Source organism: Miscanthus floridulus, chromosome 14, assembly GCF_019320115.1.
Source record: "Miscanthus floridulus cultivar M001 chromosome 14, ASM1932011v1, whole genome shotgun sequence".
Lineage (NCBI taxonomy): Eukaryota > Viridiplantae > Streptophyta > Magnoliopsida > Poales > Poaceae > Miscanthus > Miscanthus floridulus.
Window position 1 is genome coordinate 55,442,384 of NC_089593.1, and position 10,551 is coordinate 55,452,934.

A 10,551-nucleotide genomic window follows, 5' to 3' on the forward strand; every position below is an offset into this window, starting at 1 on the left:
GGGAACCGGGACTAGAGGGGGTTCCCCACCGGGAGTAAAGCTCGGTTCTCTACCAGTGCAGCGAGTGACCACGGCGGGTGCTCGGCTCGGCAGAGACAGACCGAGGCAAGCAAGGTAGACAGAGACAAGCAAGGTACACAGCAAAGGCAGACAAAGACAAGCAAAGGCAGAGGCCGAGAGAGTGAGAGAGAGAGCAGAGGCGAGGATCGCAGCTCGGTAAATATAAGTGTCAGACAGATGAGCAGATTGATAGAAAGTTGAGACAAGGTGATGAACATCTGAGCCAAGCCAACTCCAAGCTGCCTTGTAGAAAGCTGCATTGAGGCCATCAGGTCCTGGAGCTGCATTACTTCTCATTTGCTTGACAATGGTGTGAATTTCCTGTAAATCAGGGATAGATAGAGTGTAAGCGTCAGTTATAGATACCTGATTCCCCGAGGTGTTATTCTGATTTTCTTCAGCATTGTCTTCCGGGGCCTGCAAAGTGTTTTGTGATGTGAAAATATCCGTGACGTATTGGTTGACGGTGAGTGCCAGCTGATCTGGAGTGGTCGAGGTGGTGCCGTCCGGATTTTGAAGATGGGTTATACGGTTTCTTCTTGCTCGCTTGAGGAAGGATTGGTGGAAGAAGGAAGTATTTTTGTCTCCTCTGATGGTCCAGTTTTTTTTTTATCTCTGTCCGTGGAAAATTTCTTGTTTGGCTAGGATAATGTGATGTTGATGAGTAAGGTCTTTTTGAAGGCTCTGGTTTTGTAGATGGGGCGGTTGGAGGAGTTGTTGTTCAATAGTTTGTAGCTGGTCAGTGAGTCTCGGTTTAGATTTTCTCCAGGCTGTAAGGTCTGACCCAAGATATCTAGTTTTGTGTTGAAAGGGGCGCCGAGAGGATTTTTGCCAGCTATTCTTCGCCACCTGTTGAAAGTCCTGTTCCAAAAGCCACCAAATTTTAAATTTGAAAGGTTTGTTAGTTTTAGTTCGGTTGGAGCTGAGGACCGCCAGGATGGGCGCATGATCACTTAGCATCATAGGGAGATGGTAGACTGTGGTAGTGGGGAAAGCTGTACACCATTCTGCATTGCCTAGAAAACGATCCAAACGCTCAAAAGTGGGATTAGAGTTAAAACATTTATTAGTCCGGTGTAAGCTGATCCATTGTAACCTAGATCGAACAAACCACAGTTCTTAACCATGCAACAGAAATCAGAAATAAGTCTGACATGAGCTGGTGCTGGCCCTAGCCTTTCATTAGCATTATTCAAATCCCCAATGCAAAACATCGGCAAGTTTGGATATTTTACAACAAAAGCTTGCACATCCATCCATATTTTAGCAGTGTTTTGGTGGCGTGGATCTCCATAATAATTTAGAAATTGGGTTTGAGATAGAGAGAGTACTCTCTTTTTTCTCATGCACTTCCGTCAGTCTCGCTGCCCTCCTGTTTGTTCGAAAAAAAAAGTGAAGTCAGCAGCGGCAGGGGAACTGTTGTACCGTCTGACCGACTCTCGTCGCACGCAACGCAACGCAAGTAGCAAAGCACGACCCACCTGCTCTGCTCCTCTCCCCTATCGCCTCTCCCCATCCCAACCCGCCGCCACCGACGCCTCTCCCGTCTCCGGCGCCCACAGCGCCATTGTGACCGCGGGGCGCGCGGAGTCACCAGGCAGGTCTAGGGCCCCTTCCATTCGGAACGCCCGCGAGAAGCAGAGCGAGTGGGCGGGGCGCCAGCGTTCTTAGATCGATTGCTCGCCGAGCTGTTCGCGAGGAGTCGTCAACCCTTGCGGCAGCCATGTCTGTGGAGCTCATCCTGTGGCTCTTCTCCTTCGCCTCCGTCATGGTCCTCATCGGCCTCACCGCGTACCAGGCAAGCCCGATGCCCCCCTTTGCATCTCTTAACAGTTCACCCTGTGACGGCGAGTGTGCTCCAAATCTTGCGCGCGGCCGGCGAAGCTCTGCCCGCTTTCGGCCTAAGGCTGCCGAGATTTCGTGGGGATTTGATGCGGAGTTTAGTCAACGGTGTTGTTCTTCCCGTGCCATTCATTCCGTGGAGGATGGTGACGAGATAAACTGCCGGATAAATTTTTCCTTTTTCTCAAAGAAAAAGAAAATTTCCTGTTGATTGCTAGTGCTAGCTCCTCGATTCTGGTATAAATTCGCAAAAATAAATCGTCTTTGTGTACAAAAGGCCCAATGTATTTGTTTATAATATTCCAATTTTCTTGGGTTAGATACAACAATTTCTGTTTATGAGCCAAGATATGGTAGTGGTCTTCAATTTTTCTTATAAGGTAGTCTTGTTAAACACATGCTGCTACTGCCTATTGGTCTGTTTGGAATGTTAGTACCACCTGCTAGGACTTGGTGGATGTAATCATATATCTCATGACTGTAGTCCTTTACTTGGTGTCAAACCAGCTTGTCATTTGTGGCAGTTGAGTTATCACCACTTTATGGTGTCTAAAGCTCAAATTCAACATTATTGATCAGTGACTCCAACCTCACCGGATCAGACATAAAGCCTAACCATGATGGCAGCTGGCAGCAACACAGCTCATTTTTAATATTGTTACACGAGTTGTAGTCTTTAGAAGTAAATTTAGTAATTTATGCACCAATTTGCCAGGCTTCTTGTTAGTTGATCCACTCTTGTTGATTTGTTCAACTGATTTTGCCTTTCTCCTTTTATACCAGCTTATCTGTCTGTCAGATTTGGAGTATGACTATATCAACCCATATGATTCATCATCTCGCATCAATGCTGTGGTTTTGATAGAATACGCACTCCAAGGGGCCCTGTGTGCTTCTTTCCTCTTGACATTGCATTGGTTCCCGTTTCTAGTCATGGCGCCAGTGACATACTACCATGTGAAACTGTACGTGTTACTTTCACTTGATGTTAATTATAACAGAATATTCATATTATTCGTCATTGTATACTATGTTGTTCATACTTTTAGCTGCACTCACATCTTGATTATTTTTATATACATGGAAATAATACTTGAGATGATCTACAAGCCTCAATGGCTCAATGGAACAGCTAAGTAAGAACATATCAATTTTAGAATTTAGGGATGGCGATGTTGTGCTTCTAGGGTGATAATTTGTAGTTTTCCACATGTTGTGGGCCATGTGTTTTTTGTTTGGTCCTGTAGCAATTCCTTCTCTGAAAATGGGAGAATGTTGGTCAGGGACTCAGGGTATTAGCAAATGGGAGAAGGTAGTGCACCTATTCTAGTATTATACCTTCCCAATTTTATAAGTCTCACTACCAAAATTTGTTAGCTAGTTAATTTTCATTAGTGCTGGAATATGAATGCAACAACTCTGAATCGCGCTATGTGCACTTTATTTGCCAAGATAAATAGTTTCCTTTTTATCAGTATGTGCTAAAAAAGAATCATTAAGTAATATTTTGTTGTAATTATTTAGTAATCAGCATGAACTGTTGATTCCAAATATTGTTGGCTTAACAATACAACAACAACAATAAAGTCTTTAAGTCCCAAACAAGTTGGTGTAGGCTAGAGTTGAAACCCAGCAGAAGCAATCAAGGTTCAGGCACGTGAATAGCTGTTTTCCAAACACTCCTATCTAAGGCTAAGTCTTTAGGTATATTCAATCCTTTCAAGTCTTCTTTTATTGTCTCTACCCAAGTCAACTTCGGTCTTCATCTGCCTCTCTTCACATTACTATCCTGGTTTAGGATTTCACTACGCACTGGTACCTCTGGAGGTCTCCGTTGGACATGTCCAAACCATCTCAACCGGTGTTGGACAAGCTTTTCTTCAATTGGTGCTACCCCTAATCTATCACGTATATCATCGTTCCGAACTCAATCCCTTCTTGTATGACCGTAAATCCAACGTAACATACGCATTTCCACGACACTTATCTGTTGAACATGTCATCTTTTCGTAGGCCAACATTCTGCACCATACAACATAGCAGGTCTAATCGCCGTCCTATAAAACTTGCCTTTTAGCTTCTGTGGTACTCTTTTGTCACATAGGACACCAGATGCTTGGCGCCACTTCATCCACCCTGCTTTGATTCTATGGCTAACATCGTCATCAATATCCCCGTCTCTCTGTAGCATTGATCCTAAATATCGAAATGTATCCTTCCTAGGTACTACTTGACCTTCCAAACTAATATTTTTCTCCTCCCGAGTACTAGTGCAGAAGTCACATCTCATTTACTCAGTTTTAGTTCTACTGAGTCTAAAACCTTTGGACTCCAAAGTCTCCCGCCATAACTCCAGTTTCTGATTCACTCCTATCCGGCTTTCATCAACTAGCACTACATCGTCCGTGAAAAGCATACACCAAGGGATGTCACTTTATATATCTCTTGTGACCTCATCCATCACTAAGGCAAACAGATAAGGCTCAAAGCTGACCCTTGATGTAGTCCTATCCTAATCGGGAAGTCATCCGTGTCTTCATCACTTGTTCGAACAGTAGTCACAACATTGTTATACATGTCTTTAATGAGCCCGACGTACTTCGTTGGGACTTTATGTTTATCCAAAGCCCACCACATAATATTCCTTGGTATTTTATCATAAGTCTTCTCTAAGTCTATAAAAACCATGTGTAGGTCCTTCTCCCTATACCGTTCTATAACTTGTTTTATTAAGAAAATGGCTTCCATGGTTGATCTTCCGGGCATGAAACCAAATTGGTTTATAGAGACCCGCGTTATTGCTCTCAAGCGATGCTCGATAACTCTCTCCCATAGCTTCATAGTATGGCTCATCAACTTAATTCCTTGGTAATTAGTACAACTTTTAATACCATCTTTATTCTTGTAGATCGGTACCGATATACTTCTCCTTCACTCGTCAGGCATCTTGTTCGATCGAAAAATAAGGCTGAACAGCTTGGTTAGCCATACTATAGCTATGTCCCCGAGGCATCTCCACACCTCGATTGAGATACCATCCGGTCTCATCGCCTTACCTCCTTTCATCCTTTTCAACGCCTCTTTGACCTCAGATTCTTGGATTCTCCGTACAAAGTGTCTATTGGTGTCATCAAAAGAGTCATCTAACTGAAAGGTTGTGTTCGTATTCTCGTCAATGAACAATTTGTCAAAATACTCTTGCCATGGATGTCGGATCTCATCATCCTTCACCAAGAGATGCTCCCTTTCATCCTTAATGCACTTAAATTGGATGAAGTCCCTTGTCTTTCTCTCATGAACCCTAGCCATCCTATAAATGTCATTCTCTCATTCCTTCGTACTCAAATGTTGGTAATGTCCTCGTACGCTTTACCCTTTGCCACACTTGCAGCTCGCTTTGCAGTCTTTTTTGCCACCTTGTACTTCTCTATGTTGTCCACACTCCTGTCATGGTACAAGCGTCTATAGCATTCTTTCTTCTCCTTAATGGCTCTTTGGACTTCCTCGTTCCACCACCAATTATCTTTAGCCTCGTCTCGACTTCCTTTGGTTACTCCACACACCTTTGAGGCCACCTTTCGAATGTTGGTTGCCATCTTCTCCCACATGTTGTTTGTCCTTTTCTTCCTTTCAAGAGCCCTCTTTGATAACCATTTTCCTGAATACCTCTGACGTCTCCCCTTTCAGTTTCCAGCATTTTGTTCTTTCAATCTTTTAGCTTGTTTATCCCTATGGGCACGCACCTGAAAACGAAAGTCTGCCACCAAGAGCTTATGTTGAGAAACAACACACTCCCCTGGTATCACCTTGCAACCCAAGCATGCTCGTTTGTCCTTTCTTCTTGTGAGGACAAAGTCAATCTGGCTAGAATGTTGTCTGCTACTGAAGGTCACTAGATGAGATTCTCTCTTTCTAAAGAAAGTGTTGGCTATCATCAGGTCAAAAGCTACCGTGAAGTCCAGAACTTCCTCCCCCTCCTGATTCCTACTACCATACCCAAAACCTCCATGAACTGCCTCGAAACCTGCGCTTGTAGTACCTACATGCTCATTAAGATCTCCTATAAAAAGCTTCTCACTACTAGGTGCAGCTCTAATCAGGCTATCTAAGTCTTCCCAGAACTGTCTCTTAGCACTCTCGTCGAGGCCTACTTGGAGGACATACGCACTAATTACGTTCAAGACTATATCACCAACGACAACCTTGACTAAGATAATCCTATCTCCTTGCGTTCTCACTCCCACCACACCATTCTTGAGGCTCTTATCAATCAAAACTCCTACTCCATTTCTATTCGCAATTGTCCCTGTGTACCAAAGCTTGAAACCTGTATTGTTCTCATTCTTCGCCTTCTGACCCTTCCATTTAGTCTCTTGAATGCATAATATATTTACACGCCTCCTAGTCACGGTATCAACTAATTCTCTTAACTTACCTGTAAGCGACCCTACATTCTAACTACCTAAACGGATTCTAGTTGGTTCGACTAGCTTTCTTATCCTTCGCACCCGTCGACTCAAATGTGAAGACCCTTGCTCATTTTTCATTACACCCGGGCGCCAATGTAGCGCGACACTAAGGAAGCGACAACCCGATCCTTGCTCACTTGACACCATGCCCAGATCGCGACACGGCGCGTCACCAAGGGGGTGCCGACCCGGCCCTTGCCCATTTAACACCATACCCGGGTTCCGATATGGCGCGTCGCTAAGAGGGTTACGCCCCAACGGTTTTCTTTCGGGTTTCATCTCCATTAGAATGGCTAGATTTAACGTTGGCTCACCACGCCTATCACAACCCTCCTTTACTAGGGCTTGGGACCTGCTATGCTGAGACAACATAGGCGGAGTTAATATTGTTGGCTTAACAATGATTAACGCAAATGATTCTTAGTTTGTTCTGGTAGGATACAGCTATAATGTAGCTGAACTCTTCTCTGGGTAACAACTGATTTTAGTTCCTCAGATATTAGCAAGCACCCAACTTTTTACTATTACATGTGGAAAAAAATCTCTCTTCACCCTCTTCTTGAAATTTAACAGCCATGACAATAGTTTCTCAGCACTCTGTTTGAGTTTTCAGTTGATTTAGAGTTCTTTTTTTACCCCTTTGTTGAGGATTAGGTATAAATGCCCCCTGGCATTGAACTAGTTTGGATCTCGATAACTAGTGAACTTATTTTGGTGGGATATCCGAGATGCTTTTCTAAATTAATTTTTGCCAGGCTTTAATATCTAAATGATTATGATTAGTTAATAAGCTTTTTGTAAAGTGAAGCAACATAGATGCTTGTATTTATTTTTAATGCCGTTCTATATAAGAACTTTGACTTGTAAATTGATGTTCTATTTATTTGTTTCTTGTCCCTTCATGCTCGTTATTGATAATCAAATAAAATCATATCATATTTTTTATTCAGGTACTTGGCTCGGAAACATCTTGTAGATGTCACTGAAATTTTTAGACAATTAAGTGGCGAGAAGAAGTACAGGATGATCAAGCTTGCCTTCTACTTCTGCCTATTTATTATAACTATTTACAGGTTTGACTTAGGTTATTTCTTAATTAATATTTTGGGGATTTGGAATACCATATGCATTCATTTGCTAGTGCTAACTCTGATATCAGTTATTCAAAAACCTCTAGGACATTATCAAACCCTTGTAACTGGCCATACCCCCATACTAGCCTTCCATGTTATACGAACAGAAATGTCTTTATATTAATATTTTTATCATTGTGTAAGTTAACATACTTTATCATTGGAAAATATTGTGAAGTTTACACCTGTTAGTGGTTTGAAGAGATTACTGAAGGGTTAGTGAGAATATGACTTGGGAAATCAAATACGATGCTGTCTTCACTCCATGTTTTTAAGCATACAAACAATCATGAGCAATACTCAGTATTATAGGCTTGACCTTACATATACCTATCTTACTGATTTTGGTAGTGGCAGATTAATTGTTTCCATATACTGTTACTTTATCTCGGAATTTGTTCTAGCATGTAATTCCCTGCCAGCTAAGAACAATATGTTGCATAATCTAACTGCTCATATTTTCTATGAATTTAACAGGCTTGTGATGACAGCTGTGATGTTGTTTATTGATGAGGACATAAATTTGGTAGAAACTAGGACTATCTAGACTTTGCCGCCAACTTGTCATGGGGGAGCAGGTATTCAGTGTCACATTTTGTCACTGGCCTATGAAAGTGTTTATGTTTTAATGAGTTGAACTTGTTGTGTTGCAGACTTGTAGTCTTCAAACACCAGGCTCAAAAGAACACTCATGGTTGGAACCAGTGAGACCACAACTGAATGCCTTGCCCCCGAGTTGTGAGAAAGAAGATGAACCTGTGTCCTATAGCTTGAGGAGCTAACCTGGTATCTCAGATCCTCAGTGTTCATTTCATCCATAGATTGTGATGTACAATGAATTCTCATAGTTTGGTCTGTCGAGACCATGTTTGTAAATCGGGCAGTCAATGATGCATCACTGCAAAAGGAGCCCACGTTTGGGAGGCAATTGTTTTTTTGTGCATTTCTGTGTACTTGTGTCCAAGTGCTGTATTCATTTCAGCTCCCCGTTGTTTGCATACAATACTGATTTTGGAATATAGTGTTCATTTACCTAGTTTAGTACTCCATTGTAAATTATAAGTCGCTCTGACTAGGGAGTAGTATAATTTGTCAACCCCTTTGGCCTAGTATTAAGAATTGAAGATTAGCATGCAACGTAGGTTTTCCTGTTACAATATTTTTCTTCATTGAATAGCTACCAGCAAAAAAATAAAAAAGGTTAACCCGTATAGCTGTATATCATTTTGGAGAAACGTTTGTTTCTTTAACCATTATTTATTCGGAAATGTTCGCTACAGGGTGTCCGGACGGACGGACTAGACCGCCCCATGCCGCTACAGCCTGCGCCGCCCACTGTGCGCCCCCTGCTCGGAGTCGTGCCTCCAGCCATGGCTGCGCTCTATCAGCCGGCGAGATGCCCGCGCCGCCACGAGCTCCATGTGCTGTCGCCGACCTTCGCGTCGTTGCAAACCCCTGCCCAGTCGTGCCTCCTACTGCGGCTATGCTCTATCCGCCGGCGACATGTCCGTGTCGGACCTCTGTGCCGGCGCTGACCTCCACGCCGCTGTGAGCTCCATGCGCTGCCACTGGCCTCTGAGCCAACGAGCATTCATTCGTCCAGGCAGTAAGGTGACATTACATTGAAAAGTTTATATTGCAAGTGTTTAAAATGTTTTAGAGGTATGTTGCAAATATTTTGTATTGATGTTGCAAAAGTAGATTGGGATGTTGCACATGTTGGAATGGCTTAACGTATGTTTTAAGTGTATGTTGCAAATGTTTCATCTGTAGTATATTATAAGTGTTTCGTCTGGACGTTGCAAAAATATTATAAGATCTAGATGTTGCATATATATGCAAGTGTTTTCACACGTATGTTGTAAGTGTCTTTATCTGGGTGTTGTAATGTTTGCAAGGGCTACACGTGTTTTCAAGTTTTTCTGGTATTTTGCAAATGTTTCAGACATATGTTGCAAGTGTTTCAGCTGTTTCAGACGTATGTCGCAAGTGTTTCATCTGAATATTACAAAAGCAGATCGGATGTTGTATATGTTAAATAGGATCCACTTGCCGCAGTCGCGTAGCTGCAGTTGCCGAGGCACCTCCGAGCGGATAGATGGTCCTCATGTGTGGTCAGACGGCGTGGCAGACATGCGGGCGGCGGGGGCCTCGCATGGGCATGCAAAGATGAGCAGGCACGGGAAACAAGGTGCAGGGAATCGGGCTAGAACGCGCAGGCGCCCGTCCAGACATCCGGACGCTAGCTTCTCGGTTATTTATTACTATATATGGCCTGGTGTGTTTTTCAACTTTGCCTCGAACTAGTAAAATTGTATGCCTATATGACGTCTATATTGCATTCTAATCACTGCAGATAATACGGAAATGTAAACGAGGCATGTTAATCATGTTGAAGTAACAGTTTTGACAGCAAGCACTCACTCAGAGCAACCAAAATTGCGCGACAAACTCTGTAACAGGCCATACATATGCCTGGTTATTCCTGCTTTTGCAATCTAGGAGATGATGGACCCAAAACTCAAAAGGCCATCTTGGAGGTGGAAGCATCCTGCTCAGTTTTTCTCATCATCTTTCATGACAACCTACTGGACATTGATTCACATGCTTTCTTTGAATATATTTTCCAGGAGTCGAAATCATGTTGCATTAGCAGAATCTATTTTTTTTTTGTGGGGAACGCATTAGCAGAATTTTAATCAGGAAGCTAGCTTCATGATGAGGGCTTCGGAACCTCGTTCTCTCCCTCTTTCTCTCTCCCAAGCATGGTTGCAGAATCTTCAATACATCTCTGCACAAAGTCCCCTGTTCAGCAGCGACAGTGCGAGTGATTGGACAAGGAGAGATTGACGCCTTGGAATTACCAAGCTGTGTTCGATTAAAAAAAAGAAAATACCGAGACAAACATTTCCATCAGGGTACATCAGCCAAGCACGCTCCATGCCAAGCTTGCAAGACGTGGGAATCGTATTTCTGACCGGGATCGGACCACGCACGCAGTTAATTACTCACACACGCGCGCACTGCACGCAAGCCGCCGTCTAGAA

The 10,551-nt window shown here is 43.1% G+C and overlaps 1 protein-coding gene across 1 annotated transcript; it reads left to right on the forward strand.

Moving 5' to 3' along the window:
• The first annotated feature begins 1,510 nt into the window (after positions 1-1,510).
• Positions 1,511-8,549, forward strand: LOC136505170 (protein cornichon homolog 2). The gene is made up of 5 exons (XM_066500283.1): positions 1,511-1,858; positions 2,686-2,867; positions 7,322-7,444; positions 7,982-8,082; positions 8,158-8,549. Exons 1-4 carry the CDS (start codon positions 1,784-1,786, stop codon positions 8,049-8,051), a joined length of 450 nt encoding a protein of 149 aa, XP_066356380.1. The 5' UTR covers positions 1,511-1,783; the 3' UTR covers positions 8,052-8,082; positions 8,158-8,549.
• Positions 8,550-10,551: the final 2,002 nt, after the last annotated feature.